Source organism: Entelurus aequoreus, linkage group LG11, assembly GCF_033978785.1.
Source record: "Entelurus aequoreus isolate RoL-2023_Sb linkage group LG11, RoL_Eaeq_v1.1, whole genome shotgun sequence".
Classification (NCBI taxonomy): Eukaryota; Metazoa; Chordata; class Actinopteri; order Syngnathiformes; family Syngnathidae; genus Entelurus; species Entelurus aequoreus.
Window position 1 is genome coordinate 13,717,243 of NC_084741.1, and position 26,647 is coordinate 13,743,889.

A 26,647-nucleotide genomic window follows, 5' to 3' on the forward strand; every position below is an offset into this window, starting at 1 on the left:
TGAATAATGCTGTATAATAGACTATATTTGTTATTCACATGTGAATAATGCTGTATAATGGACTGTATTTATATTATTCACATGCGAATAATGATGTATAATAGACTGTATTTATGTTATTCACATGTGAATAATGCTGTATAATAGACTGTATTTATGTTATTCACTTGTGAATAATGCTGTATAATAGACTGTATTTATGTTATTCACTTGTGAATAATGCTGTATAATAGACTGTATTTATATTATTCACATGCGAATAATGATGTATAATAGACTGTATTTATATTATTCACATGTGAATAATGCTGTATAATAGACTGTATTTATGTTATTCACATGTGAATAATGCTGTATAATAGACTGTATTTATATTATTCACATGTGAATAATGCTGTATAATAGACTATTTGTTATTCACATGTGAATAATGCTCTATAATAGACTATATTTGTTATTCACATGTGAATAATGCTGTATAATAGACTGTATTTATATTATTCACATGCGAATAATGATGTATAATAGACTGTATTTATGTTATTCACATGTGAATAATGCTGTATAATAGACTGTATTTATGTTATTCACTTGTGAATAATGCTGTATAATAGACTGTATTTATATTATTCACATGTGAATAATGCTGTATAATAGACTATGTTATTCACATGTGAATAATGCTGTATAATAGACTGTATTTATGTTATTCACATGTGAATAATGCTGTATAATAGACAGTATATTATACAGCATTATTCACATGTGAATAATATAAATACAGTCTATTATACAGCATTATTCACATGTGAATAGTATAAATACAGTCTATTATTCAGCATTATTCACATATGAATAACATAGTCTATTATACAGCATTATTCACATGTGAATAATATAAATACAGTCTATTATACAGCATTATTCACATGTGAATAGTATAAATACAATGTTATTCACATGTGAATAATGCTGTATAATAGACTGTATTTATATTATTCACATGTGAATAATGCTGTATAATAGACTGTTATTCACATGTGAATAATGCTGTATAATAGACTGTATTTATGTTATTCACATGTGAATAATGCGGTATAATAGACTGTATTTATATGATTCATATGTGAATAATGCTGTATAATAGACTATGTTATTCACATGTGAATAATGCTGTATAATAGACTGTATTTATGTTATTCACATGTGAATAATGCTGTATAATGGACAGTATAATATACAGCATTATTCACATGTGAATAATATAAATCCAGTCTATTATACAGCATTATTCACATGTGAATAGCATAAATACAGTATATTATTCAGCATTATTCACATGTGAATAACATAGTATATTATACAGCATTATTCACATGTGAATAATATAAATACAGTCTATTATACAGCATGATTCACATGTGAATAGTATAAATACAATGTTATTCACATGTGAATAATGCTGTATAATAGACTGTATTTATATTATTCACATGTGAGTAATGCTGTATAATAGACTGTTATTCACATGTGAATAATGCTGTATAATAGACTGTATTTATGTTATTCACATGTGAATAATGCTGTATAATAAACTGTATTTATATTATTCATATGTGAATAATGCTGTATAATAGACTATGTTATTCACATGTGAATAATGCTGTATAATAGACTGTATTTATGTTATTCACATGTGAATAATGCTGTATAATAGACTGTATTTATGTCATTCACATGTGAATAATGCTGTATAATAGACAGTATATTATACAGCATTATTCACATGTGAATAATATAAATACAGTCTATTATACAGCATTATTCACATGTGAATAGTATAAATACAGTCTAATATTCAGCATTATTCACATGTGAATAACATAGTATATTATACAGCATTATTCACATGTGAATAATATAAATACAGTCTATTATACAGCATTATTCACATGTGAATAGTATAAATACAATGTTATTCACATGTGAATAATGCTGAATAATAGACTGTATTTATGTTATTCACATGTGAATAATGCTGTATAATAGACAGTATATTATACAGCATTATTCACATGTGAATAATATAAATACAGTCTATTATACAGCATTATTCACATGTGAATAGTATAAATACAGTCTATTATTCAGCATTATTCAAATGTGAATAACATAGTATATTATACAGCATTATTCACATGTGAATAGTATAAATACAGTCTATTATTCAGCATTATTCACATGTGAATAACACAGTATATTATACAGCATTATTCACATGTGAATAATATAAATACAGTCTATTATACAGCATTATTCACATGTGAATAGTATAAATACAATGTTATTCACATGTGAATAATGCTGAATAATAGACTGTATTTATGTTATTCACATGTGAATAATGCTGTATAATAGACAGTATATTATACAGCATTATTCACATGTGAATAATATAAATACAGTCTATTATACAGCATTATTCACATGTGAATAATATAAATACAGTCTATTATACAGCATTATTCACATGTGAAAGGTATAAATACAATGTTATTCACATGTGAATAATGCTGAATAATAGACTGTATTTATGTTATTCACATGTGAATAATGCTGTATAATAGACTATGTTATTCCCATGTGAATAATGCTATATAATAGACTGTATTTATACTATTCACATGTGAATAATGCTGTATAATAGACTGTATTTATATTATTCACATGTGAATAATGCTGTATAATAGACTATATTTGTTATTCACATGTGAATAATGCTGTATAATAGACTATATTTGTTATTCACATGTGAATAATGCTGTATAATAGACTGTATTTATATTATTCACATGCGAATAATGATGTATAATAGACTGTATTTATGTTATTCACATGTGAATAATGCTGTATAATAGACTGTATTTATGTTATTCACATGTGAATAATGCTGTATAATAGACTGTATTTATATTATTCACATGTGAATAATGCTGTATAATAGACTATTTGTTATTCACGTGTGAATAATGCTGTATAATAGACTATATTTGTTATTCACATGTGAATAATGCTGTATAATAGACTGTATTTATATTATTCACATGCGAATAATGATGTATAATAGACTGTATTTATGTTATTCACATGTGAATAATGCTGTATAATAGACTGTATTTATGTTATTCACTTGTGAATAATGCTGTATAATAGACTGTATTTATACTATTCACATGTGAATAATGCTGTATAATAGACTATGTTATTCACATGTGAATAATGCTGTATAATAGACTGTATTTATGTTATTCACATGTGAATAATGCTGTATAATAGACAGTATATTATACAGCATTATTCACATGTGAATAATATAAATACAGTCTATTATACAGCATTATTCACATGTGAATAGTATAAATACAATGTTATTCACATGTGAATAATGCTGTATAATAGACTGTATTTATATTATTCACATGTGAATAATGCTGTATAATAGACTATGTTATTCACATGTGAATAATGCTGTATAATAGACTGTATTTATGTTATTCACATGTGAATAATGCGGTATAATAGACTGTATTTATATGATTCATATGTGAATAATGCTGTATAATAGACTATGTTATTCACATGTGAATAATGCTGTATAATAGACTGTATTTATGTTATTCACATGTGAATAATGCTGTATAATGGACAGTATAATATACAGCATTATTCACATGTGAATAATATAAATCCAGTCTATTATACAGCATTATTCACATGTGAATAGCATAAATACAGTATATTATTCAGCATTATTCACATGTGAATAACATAGTATATTATACAGCATTATTCACATGTGAATAATATAAATACAGTCTATTATACAGCATGATTCACATGTGAATAGTATAAATACAATGTTATTCACATGTGAATAATGCTGTATAATAGACTGTATTTATATTATTCACATGTGAGTAATGCTGTATAATAGACTGTTATTCACATGTGAATAATGCTGTATAATAGACTGTATTTATGTTATTCACATGTGAATAATGCTGTATAATAAACTGTATTTATATTATTCATATGTGAATAATGCTGTATAATAGACTATGTTATTCACATGTGAATAATGCTGTATAATAGACTGTATTTATGTTATTCACATGTGAATAATGCTGTATAATAGACTGTATTTATGTCATTCACATGTGAATAATGCTGTATAATAGACAGTATATTATACAGCATTATTCACATGTGAATAATATAAATACAGTCTATTATACAGCATTATTCACATGTGAATAGTATAAATACAGTCTATTATTCAGCATTATTCACATGTGAATAACATAGTATATTATACAGCATTATTCACATGTGAATAATATAAATACAGTCTATTATACAGCATTATTCACATGTGAATAGTATAAATACAATGTTATTCAAATGTGAATAATGCTGAATAATAGACTGTATTTATGTTATTCACATGTGAATAATGCTGTATAATAGACAGTATATTATACAGCATTATTCACATGTGAATAATATAAATACAGTCTATTATACAGCATTATTCACATGTGAATAGTATAAATACAGTCTATTATTCAGCATTATTCACATGTGAATAACATAGTATATTATACAGCATTATTCACATGTGAATAGTATAAATACAGTCTATTATTCAGCATTATTCACATGTGAATAACACAGTATATTATACAGCATTATTCACATGTGAATAATATAAATACAGTCTATTATACAGCATTATTCACATGTGAATAGTATAAATACAATGTTATTCACATGTGAATAATGCTGAATAATAGACTGTATTTATGTTATTCACATGTGAACAATGCTGTATAATAGACAGTATATTATACAGCATTATTCACATGTGAATAATATAAATACAGTCTATTATACAGCATTATTCACATGTGAATAATATAAATACAGTCTATTATACAGCATTATTCACATGTGAAAGGTATAAATACAATGTTATTCACATGTGAATAATGCTGAATAATAGACTGTATTTATGTTATTCACATGTGAATAATGCTGTATAATAGACTATGTTATTCCCATGTGAATAATGCTATATAATAGACTGTATTTATACTATTCACATGTGAATAATGCTGTATAATAGACTGTATTTATATTATTCACATGTGAATAATGCTGTATAATAGACTATATTTGTTATTCACATGTGAATAATGCTGTATAATAGACTATATTTGTTAATCACATGTGAATAATGCTGTATAATAGACTGTATTTATATTATTCACATGCGAATAATGATGTATAATAGACTGTATTTATGTTATTCACATGTGAATAATGCTGTATAATAGACTGTATTTATGTTATTCACATGTGAATAATGCTGTATAATAGACTGTATTTATATTATTCACATGTGAATAATGCTGTATAATAGACTATTTGTTATTCACATGTGAATAATGCTGTATAATAGACTATATTTGTTATTCACATGTGAATAATGCTGTATAATAGACTGTATTTATATTATTCACATGCGAATAATGATGTATAATAGACTGTATTTATGTTATTCACATGTGAATAATGCTGTATAATAGACTGTATTTATGTTATTCACTTGTGAATAATTCTGTATAATAGACTGTATTTATACTATTCACATGTGAATAATGCTGTATAATAGACTATGTTATTCACATGTGAATAATGCTGTATAATAGACTGTATTTATGTTATTCACATGTGAATAATGCTGTATAATAGACAGCATATTATACAGCATTATTCACATGTGAATAATATAAATACAGTCTATTATACAGCATTATTCACATGTGAATAGTATAAATACAGTCTATTATTCAGCATTATTCACATATGAATAACATAGTCTATTATACAGCATTATTCACATGTGAATAATATAAATACAGTCTATTATACAGCATTATTCACATGTGAATAGTATAAATACAATGTTATTCACATGTGAATAATGCTGTATAATAGACTGTATTTATATTATTCACATGTGAATAATGCTGTATAATAGACTATGTTATTCACATGTGAATAATGCTGTATAATAGACTGTATTTATGTTATTCACATGTGAATAATGCGGTATAATAGACTGTATTTATATGATTCATATGTGAATAATGCTGTATAATAGACTATGTTATTCACATGTGAATAATGCTGTATAATAGACTGTATTTATGTTATTCACATGTGAATAATGCTGTATAATGGACAGTATAATATACAGCATTATTCACATGTAAATAATATAAATCCAGTCTATTATACAGCATTATTCACATGTGAATAGCATAAATACAGTATATTATTCAGCATTATTCACATGTGAATAACATAGTATATTATACAGCATTATTCACATGTGAATAATATAAATACAGTCTATTATACAGCATGATTCACATGTGAATAGTATAAATACAATGTTATTCACATGTGAATAATGCTGTATAATAGACTGTATTTATATTATTCACATGTGAGTAATGCTGTATAATAGACTGTTATTCACATGTGAATAATGCTGTATAATAGACTGTATTTATGTTATTCACACGTGAATAATGCTGTATAATAAACTGTATTTATATTATTCATATGTGAATAATGCTGTATAATAGACTATGTTATTCACATGTGAATAATGCTGTATAATAGACTGTATTTATGTTATTCACATGTGAATAATGCTGTATAATAGACTGTATTTATGTCATTCACATGTGAGTAATGCTGTATAATAGACTATGTTATTCACATGTGAAAAATGCTGTATAATAGACAGTATATTATACAGCATTATTCACATGTGAATAATATAAATACAGTCTATTATACAGCATTATTCACATGTGAATAGTATAAATACAGTCTATTATTCAGCATTATTCACATGTGAATAACATAGTATATTATACAGCATTATTCACATGTGAATAATATAAATACAGTCTATTATACAGCATTATTCACATGTGAATAGTATAAATACAATGTTATTCACATGTGAATAATGCTGAATAATAGACTGTATTTATGTTATTCACATGTGAATAATGCTGTATAATAGACAGTATATTATACAGCATTATTCACATGTGAATAATATAAATACAGTCTATTATACAGCATTATTCACATGTGAATAGTATAAATACAGTCTATTATTCAGCATTATTCACATGTGAATAACATAGTATATTATACAGCATTATTCACATGTGAATAGTATAAATACAGTCTATTATTCAGCATTATTCACATGTGAATAACACAGTATATTATACAGCATTATTCACATGTGAATAATATAAATACAGTCTATTATACAGCATTATTCACATGTGAATAGTATAAATACAATGTTATTCACATGTGAATAATGCTGAATAATAGACTGTATTTATGTTATTCACATGTGAATAATGCTGTATAATAGACTGTATATTATACAGCATTATTCACATGTGAATAATATAAATACAGTCTATTATACAGCATTATTCACATGTGAATAATATAAATACAGTCTATTATACAGCATTATTCACATGTGAAAGGTATAAATACAATGTTATTCACATGTGAATAATGCTGAATAATAGACTGTATTTATGTTATTCACATGTGAATAATGCTGTATAATAGACTATGTTATTCCCATGTGAATAATGCTATATAATAGACTGTATTTATACTATTCACATGTGAATAATGCTGTATAATAGACTGTATTTATATTATTCACATGTGAATAATGCTGTATAATAGACTATATTTGTTATTCACATGTGAATAATGCTGTATAATAGACTATATTTGTTATTCACATGTGAATAATGCTGTATAATAGACTGTATTTATATTATTCACATGCGAATAATGATGATAGACTGTATTTATGTTATTCACATGTGAATAATGCTGTATAATAGACTGTATTTATGTTATTCACTTGTGAATAATGCTGTATAATAGACTGTATTTATATTATTCACATGTGAATAATAGTATGTAATCAGGTATGTGGGCTTGTATTAAGCCTCAGGGAGTTGAACGCCCCTGCCTTACATAGTTCCGGGTCACCCTTGGGCAAGGTGTAGCACCCGAATGCCCCCCCCATCAGGGTTACGATACCCCCCATGAACTACCCTAAAAGAGGATGCGTTACCCGGCCCGGAGGAAGCCCGGGGCCCTCCTCCGGAGCTAGGCCCGGAGGTAGGGCTCGTCAGCGAGCGCCTGGTGGCCGGGCTTGCCACGGAGCCCGGCCGGGCACAGCCCGAAGAAGCTACGTGGACACACCATCTTCTCTGCCACGTGGGCCCACCACCCGCGGTCGGAACCAGTGGGGTCGGGTGCGCTGCCAAGTGGATGGCGGTGAAAGTGGAGGCTCCGGACGGACCAATTCGGGGCAGCAGAGGCTGACTTTCGGGACGTGGAACGTCTCTACGCTGGTGGGGAAGGAGCCTGAGCTGGTGCGAGAGGTGGAGCGCTACCGGTTGGATCTGGTGGGGCTTACCTCTACGCATAGCAAGGGCTCTGAAACCACACTCCTGGACAAGGGATGGACCTTGTTCACTTCTGGAGTTGCTCAGGGTGTGAGGGCACAGGCGGGTGTGGGGATACTCACGAGTCCCCGGCTGAGTGCCTGTACGTTGGAGTTCACCCCAGTGGACAAGAGGGTCGCCTCCCTTCGCCTTAGGGTTGGAGGGGGGAAAACTCTGACTGTTGTTTGTGCATACGCACCAAACAGGAGTTCAGAGTATTCAGCCTTCTTGGATACCTTGCATGGGGTCCTGTATGGGGCGCCGGCAGGGGATTCCATAGTCTTGCTGGGGGACTTCAACGCGCACGTGGGCAATGACAGTGATACTTGGACTGGCGTGATTGGGAGGAACGGTCTCCCTGATCTGAACCTGAGTGGTGGATTGTTATTGGACTTCTGTGCTAGTCACGGACTTGCGATAACAAACACCATGTTCAAGCATAAGGATGCTCATAGGTGTACCTGGTACCAGAGCACCCTAGGCCAAAGATCAATGATCGATTTTGTAATCGTATCAGCTGATCTGAGGCCGTATGTTTTGGACACTCGGGTGAAGAGAGGGGCTGAACTGTCAACTGATCACCATCTGGTGGTGAGTTGGGTTAGATGGCGGGGGAAACCTCTGGACAGACCTGGCAAACCCAAGCGTGTAGTGCGGGTGAACTGGGAACGTTTGGAGGAGTCCTCTGTCCGGAAGGACTTCAACTCCCACCTCCGGCGGGACTTCTCTGGCATCCCTGTGGAGGTTGGGGACATTGAACAGGAATGGGCAATGTTCAAAGCCTCTATTGCTAAAGCTGCAGATGCGAGCTGTGGCCAGAAGGTCTTAGGTGCCTCAAGGGGCGGTAACCCTCGAACACCCTGGTGGACAGTGGTGGTCAGGGAAGCCGTCCGACTGAAGAAGGAGTCCTACCGGGGTATGTTATCCCAGGGGACTCCGGAGGCAGTTGCAAGGTACCGACGGGCCCGAAGGGCAGCGGCCGTGGCTGTGGACGAGGCTAAGCAGAGGGTGTGGGAGCAGTTCGGGGAATCCATGGAGAAGGACTATCGGGCGGCACCAAAGCTGTTCTGGAAGACCATACGGCACCTCAGGAGGGGGAAGCAGGGAACCATCCAAGCTGTGTACGGCAAGGATGGGACTTTGCTGACTTCAAGTGAGGAAGTCGTGGGGCGTTGGAAAGAGCACTTTGAGGAACTCCTGAACCCAAATACATCAGACACACCCTCCCTGATAGGAGCAGGGCCTGAGGATGATGGGGGATCGACGTCGATCTCTCGGAGTGAAGTCACTGAGGTAGTTAGACAACTCCACAGTGGCAAAGCTCCGGGGGTTGACGAGATCCGTCCAGAAATGCTGAAGGCTCTGGGTGTTGATGGGCTGTCTTGGTTGATACGCCTTTTCAACATTGCGTGGAAGTCTGGGACAGTGCCGAGGGAGTGGCAGACTGGGGTGGTGGTTCCCCTTTTCAAAAAGGGGGACCAGAGGGTGTGTGCTAATTACAGGGGTATCACACTACTCAGCCTCCCTGGGAAAGTTTACGCCAAGGTACTGGAAAGGAGGGGCCGGCCGATAGTCGAACCTCAGATTCAAGAGGAGCAATGTGGATTCCGTCCTGGTCGTGGAACAACTGACCAACTCTTTACGCTTGCGGGAATCCTGGAGAGGGCCTGGGAGTATGCCTATCCAGTCTACATGTGTTTTGTGGATTTGGAGAAGGCGTATGACCGCGTCCCTCGGGAGATCTTGTGGGAGGTGCTGAGGGAGTACGGAGTGAGGGGAACCCTGTTGAGGGCCATCCAATCTCTGTACAACCAAAGCGAGAGTTGTGTCCGGGTGCTTGGATGTAAGTCGGATCCGTTTCCAGTGGGGGTTGGTCTCCGCCAGGGCTGCGCTCTGTCACCTATCCTGTTTGTGATTTTCATGGACAGGATTTCTAGGCGGAGTCGTGGCCATGGCGGAGAGGGTATACGTCTCGGGGGGCTAAAGGTTGCGTCACTGCTGTTTGCAGATGATGTGGTCCTGATGGCACCTTCGGTTCGTGACCTTCAGCTCTCACTGGATCGGTTCGCAGCCGAGTGTTCAGCGGCTGGAATGAGGATCAGCATCTCCAAATCTGAGGCCATGGTTCTCAGCAGGAAACCGATGGTTTGTACAGTCCGGGTAGGGGACAGGACTCTGTCCCAGGTGGAGGAGTTTAAGTATCTCGGGGTCTTGTTCACGAGTGAGGGAAAGATGGAGAAGGAAATCAGCCGGAGAATCGGAGCAGCTGGGGCAGTATTGCAGTCTCTCTGCCGCACTGTTGTGACGAAACGGGAGCTGAGCCAGAAGGCAAAGCTCTCGGTCTACCGAGCTATCTACATTCCTACTCTCACCTATGGTCATGAAGTGTGGGTAATGACCGAAAGAATAAGATCGCGGATACAAGCGGCCGAAATGAGTTTCCTCAGAAGGGTGGCTGGCATCTCCCTTAGAGATAGGGTGAGAAGTTCAGTCACCCGAGAGAGACTCGGAGTAGAGCCGCTGCTCCTTCGCTTGGAAAGGAGCCAGCTTAGGTGGTTCGGGCATCTCGTGCGGATGCCTCACGAGCGTCTCCCTAGGGAGGTCCTCGTTGCACGTCCCACTGGGAGGAGGCCCCGCGGCAGGCCAAGGACCAGATGGGGGGATTACATCTCCTCTCTGGCCTGGGAACGCTTCGGGATTCCCCAGGAGGAAGTCGCAAATGTTGCTCTGGAGAGGGAAGTCTGGGGGTCTTTGCTGGAGCTGCTGTCCCCGCGACCCGATTCCGGATAAGCGGTTGAAGATGGATGGATGGATGGACATGTGAATAATGCTGTATAATAGACTATGTTATTCACATGTGAATAATGCTGTATAATAGACTGTATTTATGTTATTCACATGTGAATAATGCTGTATAATAGACTATTTATATTATTCATATGTGAATAATGCTTTATAATAGACTGTTATTCACATGTGAATAATGCTGTATAATAGACTGTATTTAAGTTATTCACATGTGAATAATGCTGTATAATAGACTGTATTTATTTTATTCACTTGTGAATAATGCTGTATAATAGACTGTATTTATATTATTCATATGTGAATAAAGCTGTATAATAGACTATGTTATTCACATGAGAATAATGCTGTATAATAGACTGTATTTATGTTATTCACATGTGAATAATGCTGTATAATAGACTATTTATATTATTCATATGTGAATAATGCTTTATAATAGACTGTTATTCACATGTGAATAATGCTGTATAATAGACTGTATTTAAGTTATTCACATGTGAATAATGCTGTATAATAGACTGTATTTATTTTATTCACTTGTGAATAATGCTGTATAATAGACTGTATTTATATTATTCATATGTGAATAAAGCTGTATAATAGACTATGTTATTCACATGAGAATAATGCTGTATAATAGACTGTATTTATGTTATTCACATGTGAATAATGCTGTATAATAGACAGTATATTATACAGCATTATTCACATGTGAATAATATAAATACAGTCTATTATACAGCATTATTCACATGTGAATAGTATAAATACAGTCTATTATTCAGCATTATTCACATGTGAATAACATAATATATTATACAGCATTATTCACATGTGAATAACATAAATACAGTCTATTATACAGCATTATTCACATGTGAATAACATTGTATTTATACTATTCACATGTAAATAATGCTGTATAATAGACTGTATTTATATTATTCACATGTGAATAATGCTGTATAATAGACTATGTTATTCACATGTGAATAATGCTGTATAATAGACTGTATTTATGTTATTCACATGTGAATAATGCTGTATAATAGACTGTATTTATATTATTCATATGTGAATAATGCTGTATAATAGACTATGTTATTCACATGTGAATAATGCTGTATAATAGACTGTATTTAAGTTATTCACATGTGAATAATGCTCTATAATAGACTGTATTTATATTATTCATATGTGAATAATACTGTATAATAGACTATGTTATTCACATGTGAATAATGCTGTATAATAGACAGTATTTATATTATTCATATGTGAATAATGCTGTATAATAGACCATGTTATTCACATGTGAATAATGCTGTATAATAGACTGTATTTATATTATTCACATGTGAATAATGCTGTATAATAGACTGTATTTATGTTATTCACATGTGAATAATGCTGTATAATAGACTGTATTTATGTTATTCACATGTAAAAAAACACTTCTCTCGTACCAAAGTTGTGGCTAACGAGGACGGGTCCACAGACTCAGAGATGTCGTCCAACCTGGACTCCAGCCTGACCAGCATCGACTGGCTGCCCCAGCTTGGAGTCAGCAGCCTGCGCTCGGGGCGAGAGAGAGGAGGGGGAGAGAGGGACAGGAGGCGGGACGACCCGCACGCGACCCCCGCCAACCCCAGAGGCAAGCCCCCCCACAGCTACGCCACCCTCATCGCCATGGCGATCAGCGCCGCCCCTTACCGGCAGCTGAGCCTGAACGACATCTACACCTGGATCAGTGACACCTTCCCCTACTACAGCCGCACCTGTCGAGGGTGGAAGGTACTTTGAACTCTTTACTAAGACACACCTGGTGAACAGTGACCAGACTGCTAAATAGTGAGCTGGTGAACAGTGACCAGACTGCTAAATAGTGAGCTGGTGAACAGTGACCAGACTGCTAAATAGTGAGCTGGTGAACAGTGACCAGACTGCTAAATAGTGAGCTGGTGAACAGGGATCAGACTGCTAAATAGTGAGCTGGTGAACAGTGATCAGACTGCTGAATAGTGATCTGGTGAACAGTGACCAGACTGTTAAATAGTGAGCTGGTGAACAGTGTTTAAAATGCTAAATAGTGAGCTGGTGAACAGTGATCAGACTACCAAATAGTGAGCCGGTGAACAGTGATCAGACTGCTGAATAGTGAGCTGGTGAACGGTGATCAGACTGCTAAATAGTGAGCTGGTGAACAGTGACCAGACTGCTAAATAGTGAGCTGGTGAACAGTGACCAGACTGCTAAATAGTGAGCTGGTGAACGGTGATCAGACTGCTAAATAGTGAGCTGGTGAACGGTGATCAGACTGCTAAATAGTGAGCTGGTGAACAGTGACCAGACTGCTAAATAGTGAGCTGGTGAACAGTGATCAGACTGCTAAATAGTGAGCAGGTGAACAGGGATCAGACTGCTAAATAGTGAGCTGGTGAACGGTGATCAGACTGCTAAATAGTGATCTTGTGAACGGTGATCAGACTGATAAATAGTGAGCAGGTGAACCGGGATCAGACTGCTAAATAGTTAGCTGGTGAACAGTGATCGGACTGCTGAATAGTGAGCTGGTGAACAGTGACCAGACTGCTAAATAGTGAGCTGGTGAACAGTGTTTAGACTGCTAAATAGTGAGCTGGCGAACAGTGATCAGACTGCCAAATAGTGAGCCGGTGAACAGTGATCAGACTGCTAAATAGTGAGCTGGTGATCAGTGATCAGACTGCCAAATAGTGAGCCGGTGAACAGTGATAAGACTGCTAAATAGTGAGCTGGTGAACAGTGTTCAGACTGCTAAATAGTGAGCTGGTGAACAGTGATCAGACTGCTAAATAGTGAGCTGGTGAACAGTGATCAGACTGCTAAATAGTGAGCTGGTGAACGGTGATCAGACTGCTAAATAGTGAGCTGGTGAACAGTGTTCAGACTGCTAAATAGTGAGCTGGTGAACAGTGATCAGACTGCTAAATAGTGAGCTGGTGAACAGTGATCAGACTGCTAAATAGTGAGCAGGTGAACAGGGATCAGACTGCTAAATAGTGAGCTGGTGAACAGTGACCAGACTGCTGAATAGTGAGCTGGTGAACAGTGACCAGACTGCTAAATAGTGAGCTGGTGAACAGTGTTTAAACTGCTAAATAGTGAGCTGGTGAACAGTGATCAGACTACCAAATAGTGAGCCGGTGAACAGTGATCAGACTGCTAAATAGTGAGCTGGTGATCGGTGATCAGACTGCTAAATAGTGAGCTGGTGAACGGTGATCAGTCTGCTAAATAGTGAGCTGGTGAACGGTGATCAGACTGCTAAATAGTGAGCTGGTGAACAGTGATCAGACTGCTAAATAGTGAGCTGGTGAACAGTGACCAGACTGCTAAATAGTGAGCTGGTTAACAGTGATCAGACTGCTAAATAGTGAGCAGGTGAACAGGGATCAGACTGCTAAATAGTGAGCTGGTGAACAGTGATCAGACTGCTAAATAGTTAGCTGGTGAACAGTGATCAGACTGCTAAATAGTGAGCTGGTGAACAATGATCAGACTGCTAAATAGTGAGCTAGTAAAAACAGTGATCAGACTGCTAAATCATGAGCTGGTGAACAGTGATCAGACTGCTGAATAGTGAGCTGGTGAACAGTGACCAGACTGCTGAATAGTGAGCAGGTGAACAGTGATCAGACTGCTAAATAGTGAGCTGGTGAACAATGATCAGACTGCTAAATAGTAAGCAGGTGAACAGTGATCAGACTGCTAAATAGTGAGCTGGTGAACAGTGATCACACTGCTAAATAGTGAGCTGGTGAACGGTGATCAGACTGCTGAATAGTGAGCTGGTGAACGGTGATCAGACTGCTAAATAGTGAGCTGGTGAACAGTGACCAGACTGCTAAATAGTGAGCTGGTGAACAGTGATCAAACTGCTGAATAGTGAGCAGGTGAACAGGGATCAGACTGCTAAATAGTGAGCTGGTGAACGGTGATCAGACTGCTAAATAGTGATCTCGTGAACGGTGATCAGACTGATAAATAGTGAGCCGGTGAACAGTGATCAGACTGCTAAATAGTGAGCTGGTGATCAGTGATCAGACTGCCAAATAGTGAGCCGGTGAACAGTGATAAGACTGCTAAATAGTGAGCTGGTGATCAGTGATCAGACTGCTAAATAGTGAGCTGGTGAACGATGATCAGTCTGCTAAATAGTGAGCTGGTGAACAGTGATGAGACTGCTAAATAGTGAGCTGGTGAACGATGATCAGTCTGCTAAATAGTGAGCTGGTGAACGGTGATCAGACTGCTAAATAGTGAGCTGGTGAACAGTGATCAGACTGCTAAATAGTTAGCTGGTGAACAGTGTTTAAACTGCTAAATAGTGAGCTGGTGAACAGTGATCAGACTGCTAAATAGTAAGCAGGTGAACAGGGATCAGACTGCTAAATAGCGAGCTGGTGAAAAGTGATCAGACTGCTAAATAGTGAGCTGGTGAACAGTGATCAGACTGCTAAATAGTGAACCGGTGAACAGTGATCAGACTGCTAAATAGTGAGCTGGTGAACAATGATCAGACTGCTAAATAGTGAGCTGGTGAACAATGATCAGACTGCTAAATAGTGAGCTGGTGAACAGTGATCAGACTGCTAAATAGTGAGGTGGTGAACAGTGATCAGACTGCTAAATAGTGAGCTGGTGAACAGTGTTCAGACTGCTAAATAGTGAGCTGGTGAACAATGATCAGACTGCTAAATAGTAAGCAGGTGAACAGTGATCAGACTGCTAAATAGTGAGCTGGTGAACAGTGATCACACTGCTAAATAGTGAGCTGGTGAACGGTGATCAGACTGCTGAATAGTGAGCTGGTGAACGGTGATCAGACTGCTAAATAGTGAGCTGGTGAACAGTGACCAGACTGCTAAATAGTGAGCTGGTGAACAGTGATCAAACTGCTGAATAGTGAGCAGGTGAACAGGGATCAGACTGCTAAATAGTGAGCTGGTGAACGGTGATCAGACTGCTAAATAGTGATCTCGTGAACGGTGATCAGACTGATAAATAGTGAGCCGGTGAACAGTGATCAGACTGCTAAATAGTGAGCTGGTGATCAGTGATCAGACTGCCAAATAGTGAGCCGGTGAACAGTGATAACACTGCTAAATAGTGAGCTGGTGATCAGTGATCAGACTGCTAAATAGTGAGCTGGTGAACGATGATCAGTCTGCTAAATAGTGAGCTGGTGAACAGTGATGAGACTGCTAAATAGTGAGCTGGTGAACGAGGATCAGTCTGCTAAATAGTGAGCTGGTGAACGGTGATCAGACTGCTAAATAGTGAGCTGGTGAACAGTGATCAGACTGCTAAATAGTTAGCTGGTGAACAGTGTTTAAACTGCTAAATAGTGAGCTGGTGAACAGTGATCAGACTGCTAAATAGTAAGCAGGTGAACAGGGATCAGACTGCTAAATAGCGAGCTGGTGAAAAGTGATCAGACTGCTAAATAGTGAGCTGGTGAACAGTGATCAGACTGCTAAATAGTGAACCGGTGAACAGTGATCAGACTGCTAAATAGTGAGCTGGTGAACAATGATCAGACTGCTAAATAGTGAGCTGGTGAACAATGATCAGACTGCTAAATAGTGAGCTGGTGAACAGTGATCAGACTGCTAAATAGTGAGGTGGTGAACAGTGATCAGACTGCTAAATAGTGAGCTGGTGAACAGTGTTCAGACTGCTAAATAGTGAGCTGGTGAACAGTGATCAGACTGCCAAATAGTGAGCCGGTGAACAGTGATCAGACTGCTAAATAGTGAGCTGGTGATCAGTGATCAGACTGCCAAATAGTGAGCCGGTGAACAGTGATAAGACTGCTAAATAGTGAGCTGGTGATCAGTGATCAGACTGCTAAATAGTGAGCTGGTGAACGATGATCAGTCTGCTAAATAGTGAGCTGGTGAACAGTGATGAGACTGCTAAATAGTGAGCTGGTGAACGATGATCAGTCTGCTAAATAGTGAGCTGGTGAACGGTGATCAGACTGCTAAATAGTGAGCTGGTGAACAGTGATCAGACTGCTAAATAGTTAGCTGGTGAACAGTGTTTAAACTGCTAAATAGTGAGCTGGTGAACAGTGATCAGACTGCTAAATAGTAAGCAGGTGAACAGGGATCAGACTGCTAAATAGCGAGCTGGTGAAAAGTGATCAGACTGCTAAATAGTGAGCTGGTGAACAGTGATCAGACTGCTAAATAGTGAACCGGTGAACAGTGATCAGACTGCTAAATAGTGAGCTGGTGAACAATGATCAGACTGCTAAATAGTGAGCTGGTGAACAATGATCAGACTGCTAAATAGTGAGCTGGTGAACAGTGATCAGACTGCTAAATCATGAGCTGGTGAACAGTGATAAGACTGCTGAATAGTGAGTTTTTTTGATTGATTGAGACTTTCATTAGTAGGTTGCACAGTGAAGTACATATTCCGTACAATTGACCACTAAATGGTAACACCCGAATAAGTTTTTCAACTTGTTTAAGTCGGGGTCCACTTAAATTGATTCATGATACAGATATATACTATCATATATACTATCATCATAATACAGTCATCACACAAGATAATCACATTGAATTATTTACATTATTTACAATCAGGGGTGTGGAGGGGGTGGGGGGTAGGATATGGACAGCAAGTAGTGGACATATAGAGAGAGAGAGAGAAAGACAGCGAGAGAGAGAGAGAGAGAGAGAGAGAGAGAGAGAGAGAGAGAGAGAGAGAGAGAGAGAGAGAGAGAGAGAGAGAGAGAGAGAGAGAGAGAGAGAGAGAGATCAGAAGGCATAAGAAAAAGTATCTGCATTTGATTGTTTACATTTGATTATTATCAATCCGGGGAGGGTGTTAGTTTAGGGTTGTAGCTGCCTAGAGGTGAACTTTTATTGCGGTTTTGAAGGAGGATAGAGATGCCCTTTCTTTTACACCTGTTGGGAGTGCATTCCACATTGATGTGGCATAGAAAGAGAATGAGTTAAGACCTTTGTTAGTTCGGAATCTGGGTTTAACGTGGTTAGTGGAGCACCCCCTGGTGTTGTGGTTATGGCGGTCATTTACGTTAAGGAAGTAGTTTGACATGTACTTCGGTATCAGGGAGGTGTAGTGGATTTTATAGACTAGGCTCAGTGCAAGTTGTTTAACTCTGTCCTCCACCTTGAGCCAGCCCACTTTAGAGAAGTGGGTAGGAGTGAGGTGGGATTTGGGGTGGAGGTCTAGAAGTAACCTGACTAGCTTGTTCTGAGATGTTTGGAGTTTAGATTTGAGGGTTTTGGAGGTGCTAGGGTACCAGGAGGTGCATGCGTAATCGAAAAAGGGTTGAACTAGAGTTCCCGCCAGAATCCTGAATGTGCTTTTGTTGACCAGAGAGGAGATTCTGTAGAGAAATCTTGTTCGTTGGTTAACCTTTCTGATTACCTTGGTTGCCATTTTATCACAGGAAAGGTTAGGTTAGCTGGTGAACAGTGACCAGACTGCTAAATAGTGAGCTGGTGCACAGTGACCAGACTGCTAAATCATGAGCTGGTGAACAGTGATCAGACTGCTAAATAGTGAGCTGGTGAACAGTGACCAAACTGCTAAATAGTGAGCTGGTGAACAGTGATTAGACTGCTGAATAGTGAGCTGGTGAACGGTGATCAGACTGCTAAATAGTGAGCTGGTGCACAGTGACCAGACTGCTAAATCATGAGCTGGTGAACAGTGATCAGACTGCTAAATAGTGAGTTGGTGAACAGTGACCAGACTGCTAAATAGTAAGCTGGTGAACAGTGATCAGACTGCTAAATAGTGAGCTGGTGAACAGTCACCAGACTGCTAAATAGTAAGCTGGTGAACAGTGATCAGACTGCTAAATAGTGAGCTGGTGAACAGTCACCAGACTGCTAAATAGTGAGCTGGTGAACAGTGACCAGACTGCTAAATAGTAAGCTGGTGCACAGTGACCAGACTTCTAAATAGTGAGCCGGTGAACAGTGACCAGACTGCTAAATAGTGAGCCGGTGAACAGTGACCAGACTGCTAAATAGTGAGCTGGTGAACAGTGACCAGACTGCTAAATAGTGAGCTGGTGCACAGTGACCAGACTGCTAAATCATGAGCTGGTGAACAGTGATCAGACTGCTAAATAGTGAGCTCGTGCACAGTGACCAGACTGCTAAATCATGAGCTGGTGAACAGTGATCAGACTGCTAAATAGTGAGCTGGTGAACAGTGACCAGACTGCTAAATAGTGAGCTGGTGAACAGTGACCAGACTGCTAAATAGTAAGCTGGTGCACAGTGACCAGACTGCTAAATAGTGAGCCGGTGAACAGTGACCAGACTGCTAAATAGTGAGCCGGTGAACAGTGACCAGACTGCTAAATAGTGAGCTGGTGAACAGTGATCAGACTGCTAAATAGTAAGCCGGTGAACAGTGACCAGACTGCTAAATAGTAAGCTGGTGCACAGTGACCAGACTGCTAAATAGTGAGCCGGTGAACAGTGACCAGACTGCTAAATAGTGATCCGGTGAACAGTGACCAGACTGCTAAATAGTGAGCTGGTGAACAGTGATCAGACTGCTAAATAGTGAGCCGGTGAACAGTGACCAGACTGCTAAATAGTGAGCCGGTGAACAGTGACCAGACTGCTAAATAGTGAGCTGGTAAACAGTGACCAGACTGCTAAATAGTGAGCTGGTGCACAGTGACCAGACTGCTAAATCATGAGCTGGTGAACAGTGATCAGACTGCTAAATAGTGAGCTGGTGAACAGTGACCAAACTGCTAAATAGTGAGCTGGTGAACAGTGATTAGACTGCTGAATAGTGAGCTGGTGAACGGTGGTCAGACTGCTAAATAGTGAGCTGGTGCACAGTGACCAGACTGCTAAATCATGAGCTGGTGAACAGTGATCAGACTGCTAAATAGTGAGCTGGTGAACAGTGACCAAACTGCTAAATAGTGAGCTGGTGAACAGTGATTAGACTGCTGAATAGTGAGCTGGTGAACGGTGGTCAGACTGCTAAATAGTGAGCTCGTGTACAGTGACCAGACTGCTAAATCATGAGCTGGTGAACCGTGATCAGACTGCTAAATAGTGAGCTGGTGAACAGTGACCAGACTGCTAAATAGTGAGCCGGTGAACAGTGATCAGACTGCTAAATAGTGAGCTGGTGAACAGTGACCAGACTGCTAAATAGTAAGCCGGTGAACAGTGACCAGACTGCTAAATAGTGAGCTGGTGAACAGTGACCAGACTGCTAAATAGTAAGCCGGTGAACAGTGACCAGACTGCTAAATAGTGAGCTGGTGAACCGTGATCAGACTGCTAAATAGTGAGCTGGTGAACAGTGATTAGACTGCTAAATAGTGAGCTTGTACTGTTTGAACGTCTATAAACTATTAAGAAACATCAATAACTAATCTGTAGGGAGCAGATCCTTCCCTGTGACTTCTGTGTTGTCGTCCCTTCATGACCTAAAGTTCTCCTTCCCAGAACTCCATTCGACACAATCTGTCACTTAACAAATGCTTCCGGAAGGTTCCTCGTCCCCACAACGACCCCGGCAAGGTGAATATTGAACACGTTGACACTCCACACATGTACCGTCTCAAATTGTTGGAGCTTTTCCAGGGCTCCTATTGGACAATGGACGGACCCGCTGCGGCCAATCACGCCAGGGCACCGAAGCGTTCTTATCCAGAGGAGGAAGCGGACAGGATTCATGTGTGTTCATCATATAAGACGACAGTAATGTTTCAAAAATTATCATTAAGTGCTCAAGTGCAGATCTAGAAGTCTATTGGACTTATTTCAGTTTTTCAGTAATTCACTTAATAGTTCGGTTTTTCCCTTCAATGTGCTCTCTACACATACAAAACCCAACACCAGTGAAGTTGTCACGTTGTGTAAATGGTAAATAAAAACAGAATGCAATGATTTGCCGGGAGACATAGTCTTCCCAACGTGTCCTGGGTCTTCCCCGTGGCCTCCTACCGGTCGGACGTGCCCTAAACACCTCCCTAGGGAGGCGTTCGGGTGGCATCCTGACCAGATGCCCGAACCACCTCATCTGACTCTTCTCCATGTGGAGGATCAGCGGCTTTAGTTTGAGCTCCTCCCGGATGACAGAGCTTCTCACCCTATCTCTAAGGGAGAGCCCCGCCACCTGGCGGAGGAAACTCATTTCGGCCGCTTGTACCCGTGATCTTGTCCTTTCGGTCATAACCCAAAGCTCATGACCATAGGTGAGGATGGGAACGTAGATCGACCGGTAAATTGAGAGCTTTGCCTTCCGGCTCAGCTCCTTCTTCACCACAACGGATCGATACAGCGTCCGCATTACTGAAGACGCCGCACCGATCCGACTGTCGATCTCACGATCTACTCTTCCCTCACTCGTGAACATGACTCCAAGGTACTTGAACTCCTCCACATGGGGCAAGATCTCCTCCCAAACCCGGAGATGGCAATCTACCATTTTCCAAGCGAGAACCATGGACTTTGAGGTGCCGATTCTCATCCCAGTCGCTTCACACTTGGCTGTGAACCGAGACGAAGAAATACCTTAAAAGTGTTAGCTCGTTGCTTGTGAACCGAGATGGACTTGACATCATATCAGGTAGGGACCAGAGATGCTCGTCACTTGTCTGCTGGGAATATCAGGCAGAGTCCCCCAGAGGGTTTCAACTCCCACCCCTGGGAAAGCTTCGACCATGGTCAAGGGAGGCAGTGGGCATTAAGTGCGACTGAGCCCTGTCTCCATTGTCGAGGCGGCTGATTGAAGCAGTGGCCACAAGGTGGTAGTGGACACCAAAGGTAAGGGATGGTGTCAAGCTGAAGAAAAAGGCTTATCAGGTCTATTTGCCCAGCGGGACCCTAAGGTAGATGACCAGTATTGGCAAGCCAAACTGTGTCTGGCTTTGACGGACGTAGACTAGGGAAGCCATGGAGGATTACTTCTGGACGGATTTGAGGAGATTCTACACCACCGCCGTCTTTGGAGGGGGAGGCAGTGCACATAGTCATACTGTGTGTGGTGGGGATGGTGTGGTGCTGACCTCGACTAGAGAGATTCTTTCAATGAGGAAGCAGTGCCTGCAGACTTTATTATCTCTGGTTCTGAACTTCCCAAGGTGGTTCAAAAAGCTCTCCGTGGCAGGGCCCTAAGGTTACACAAGGCCCTGGGTGCTATGGGGCTTTCTTGGTTTATACGACTCCGCAATCCAATGGACACTGGGGGAAGAGCCTCTGGAGTGGCAGGCTAAGGGGGTGGTTTGGACGGGAGGGTCATGTTATAGACGCCGTCAGGGCGTTGAAGGGTACTGGTTTCGTGGCTGCAGGATTGGGTCTCCGCTTTTTGCAGACGATGTGGTCCTTTTTGCGTCATTGGGCCGTGATCTTCAGCTCTTGCTGGCTCGGTTCTCAGCCGAGTGTGACGCGAATGGGATGAGGATCAGCACTTCTATGTCTGAGACCACGGTTCTCGCCCTGAAAAGGGTGGAGTGCCATCTCCGGGCTGGGGATGAGTTTCTACCTTGTTCACGAGTAGGGAAAGAATGTATCGTTAGATCAACAGGTGGATTGGTGTGGCACGGACCTGGACACTGCATCAATAGGTCACGGTGAAGAGGAAAATGAGCCAGAAGTTCTCAATTTATCGGTCGATCAATGTTCTTACCCTCATCTATGGTCATGAGCTTTTAGTAGTGACTGAAAGGACAAAATCGCTGGTACAAGGGGCCAAAGGGAGTTTCTTCAGTTGAGTGGCCAGACACCCCCTTAGAGTTAGGGTGAGAAGGTCTGTCATTCTGGAGCAGCTCAGAGAGAAGTCGCTGCTCCTCCATATCGAGAGGAGCCAGATGAGGTGGCTCAGGCATCAGGTCAGGATGTACCCTGGGGAGTTGTTCAGGGTACGTCTGACCGGTAGGAAGCCTAAGGAAAGCCCCAGAACACGTTGGCGAGATGATGTCTCTCAGTTGGCCTGGACTGCATTCTGGATAAGCAATACTTTATCTAGAAGTAAGAATTAATGTACCGTAATTTAAAGACTATAGAGCGCACCGGAATATAAGCCGCCCCAACTAAATTTAAGAAAAATTTATATTTTCCTATATTAGCCACACCGGACTATAAGCCGCAGATATATACGTTGTGAAATGAGTTATTTACACAGAAATATTTTGTAAATGTTTATTTACATACCGTAATTGTTTCCAAACGGTGTCTGTAACACGGTAGTAAAACGGCTGATCAGACAAATCAGAAGTCATGCTCATGGACTCACTAGCTGCGCAAGCTAGGTCTCCAATCAGCTAAACAGACTCAATAAGTCCACGGTGACGTTTTGGTGAATTTACTGAGGAATTTATGAAACTGAAACAATACAAAAAGAATGCCATCGTAGGTTAAGCATATTAGCGAATGCTAACGACGCTAGCTTTATTACATTACGATAGCACGTACAAATATGCATGAAAACACTCCCGCAGACATCACACATGGGATGGTTTAGTAAGTAAGAATTGTCTTAGTTATATTGTAAAACTTACAAACGTCGCTTGGAGTAATGAATGAAGAATACAGGGTTTCCCACACATTCATTTATTTGTGGCAGCCCGCCACGAAAGAATTACGTCCGCCACAAATACAAATACAATTTTTTTTTTTTTAAATACAATTTTTTTTAATTTTTTTTTTTTGTCCTGTTCAGCTTCTCAGGCAAATCATATAGTTGATGTAGATGCCCATATAGGCTGTTCAGATTTACTTTACAAAAGAGAAGTGTAGGATACTTCTCTTGTTGCCTTATTTGTATTTGACCACTACTGTTTTCTGTTTATTTGTTACTGACTGTGGCAGGACACCTCTGCCTCTGTTTCACTTTATGTTGCTGGTAAATAATATGGTTGTAGTAGTAGGCTAAAGTTAAATTATTTAGTAAGCACTAATTAAAGGGGCAGAGCTTTAAGAGACATTTTAGCTTTTATATTTTGTTAGATATATTATTTGTAAGAACCACAATTAATAAGTATATTTCAGTGAATAACTTATTGTTCAAATCTGTATATAAATATGTACATAAAGTGTTGTAATTATATTGTAAAATGGATGGATGGATGGATGGATGGACGTTTAAAACAAAACTGTTATTATTAATTAGTAAGTATACATTTTTTGAACCTTTTTAGAGAAAATCATATCATTGTAGTAAATTATGCAAATTACTCGATGATGTCATGGTGACCACGTCCATAGCCACGCCCCCACCGCCACAGGTATCTTGGCAGTTTATGGGAAACACTGGAATCCATACCAGTAGAAATTCTATGGACGGCTAGTTTTCAGGCAAGGGCAATGCAGGGCTGCAGCACTTTCAGTGAGCGAACTCGTCCAAAAGATGGCGCCATAGCACAATAAAAACCCACACTTTTCAGTGTCTTTTAAAAAAAGTTTTTAACCATTTGCAATTTGGCCGTCAGCGAAGAAAAATCCACGAATTGGTCGCACCGTTTTGTGGGCCGCAGGGTTCAAAGCGTAGGAGAAAAGTACTGGCTCATAGTTGGGAATGTATGGTACTAATTCTATGTTCTTATTAGCGAAATGTATGGTACTAATACTATGTTTTTATTGGTGAAATGTATGGTACTAATTCCATGTTCTTATTAGCGAAATGTATGGTACTAAAACTATGTCTTTATTAGCAAAATGTATGGTGCTAATTCTATGTTTTTACTGGCAAAATGTATGGTGCTAATTCTATGTTTTTATTAGCAAAATGTATGGTGCTAATTCTATGTTTTTATTAGCAAAATGTATGGTGCTAATTCTATGTTTTTATTAGCAAAATGTATGGTGCTAATTCTATCTTTTTATTAGTGAAATATATGGTACTAATTCTATGTTTTTATTAGCAAAATGTATAGTACTAATTCTATGTTTTTATTAGTGACATATATGGTATTAATTCTATGTTCTTATTAGTAAAATGTATGGTACTAATTCCATGTTCTTATTAGCCAAATGTATAGTACTAATTCTATGTTTTTATTAGTGAAATGTATGGTATTAATTCTATGTTCTTATTAGCAAAATGTATGGTACTAATTCTATGTTCTTATTAGCAAAATGTATGGTACTAATTCTATGTTTTTATTAGTGAAATGTATGGTATTAATTCTATGTTCTTATTAGTAAAATGTATGGTACTAATTCTATGTTCTTATTAGCCAAATGTATGGTACTAATTCTATGTTTTTATTAGGTTTTACAAGTCCCAACAAGAGGCCCATCTCCTGGCCCACCTTGCCACAAAGAAGGCAATGTGCCGAAAGAAGCCTCCTTAGCTCCTCCCCCTTGCAAGGTGACATCATCGCTCTGCCCCGCCCTCTAACTTGTACCGTGAATTTAATTGTTTTGTTTTTGCAGCAACCGTACACGCCATCTCCTGCCCCTCATCCATCTGCTGCCCCCCCTCTCTCCGCTGACAACGCTTGTTCAACATTTCCCGGCCAATCGGGACCAGCACGTCCCCCGACTTCCTCCTCCAGCGCCTCGCCGCTCACCTTTTCCAACGCGGCGCCGCCCCCACCCGGCCCTTTGACCGGCCCCCCCGGGCCCTCGACTGACACCCCGTTGAGATTCACCTTCGACGAGATGCCCGACCTGTACGCCTCGTTTAAGTCCCTCTTCAGGAGTATCAGGGGGAGGAGGGGCTCACAAGGTACGCTGGAGTTCAAACAAATGCTTCCGGAAGGTTCCACGTCTGAAACCTGGATGACTAACCTCGGATGTCTTCTTCTACAGGGGATGTGGCGCCTCAGATGGTGTCCACTACCGACAACACTCCACTTCACACCCCGGTCCTCCTTCTCGGGTCTCCTCACCACACACCTGCACCACCACCACCTGCAGCAGCACCAGCACCAGCACCACCTGCAGCAGCACCAGCACCACCTGCGCCCCCTGGTGACACACGCGTCAAACAATACAGTATGTTGCATCACTGCATACAACGCTACTTCCTGTCGTAGTCAGTGCATTATGATGCAAGGTTAGTGACAAATATGGAAGAATAAAATAGTAAAATTTACATTTAATATAATTATTTAAATGTAAATGAACGGGACGAGCGGTAGAAAATGGATGGATGGATGTTAGAAAGTGGAAAAATAAAAT

The 26,647-nt window shown here is 39.3% G+C and overlaps 1 protein-coding gene and 1 long non-coding RNA gene across 8 annotated transcripts in view; one reads left to right on the forward strand and one right to left on the reverse strand.

Moving 5' to 3' along the window:
* The window catches only part of LOC133659802 (uncharacterized), a 42,818-nt gene that overhangs the window by 1,685 nt on the left and 14,486 nt on the right, over positions 1-26,647 (reverse strand). Inside the window, exon 2 of the long non-coding RNA XR_009827719.1 lies at positions 26,255-26,434. This is a non-coding gene — a long non-coding RNA (uncharacterized LOC133659802). The remainder of the gene's footprint in view (positions 1-26,254; positions 26,435-26,647) is intronic.
* Positions 1-26,647, forward strand: part of foxj2 (forkhead box J2) — a 45,324-nt gene that overhangs the window by 1,654 nt on the left and 17,023 nt on the right. For 2 of the 7 annotated variants that reach the window (XM_062062543.1, XM_062062547.1), the window contains exons 2-7: positions 12,949-13,244; positions 20,966-21,040; positions 21,104-21,220; positions 25,734-25,832; positions 25,898-26,192; positions 26,276-26,461. In XM_062062543.1, coding sequence (XP_061918527.1) covers positions 12,957-13,244; positions 20,966-21,040; positions 21,104-21,220; positions 25,734-25,832; positions 25,898-26,192; positions 26,276-26,461 — 1,060 coding nt within the window. In that variant the 5' untranslated portion in view covers positions 12,949-12,956. Of the gene's footprint in view, positions 1-11,447; positions 11,463-12,921; positions 13,245-20,965; positions 21,041-21,103; positions 21,221-25,733; positions 25,833-25,897; positions 26,193-26,275; positions 26,462-26,647 lie in introns of those variants that run through there. The other 5 variants (XM_062062544.1, XM_062062545.1, XM_062062549.1 and 2 more) reach the window with 4 other exon arrangements.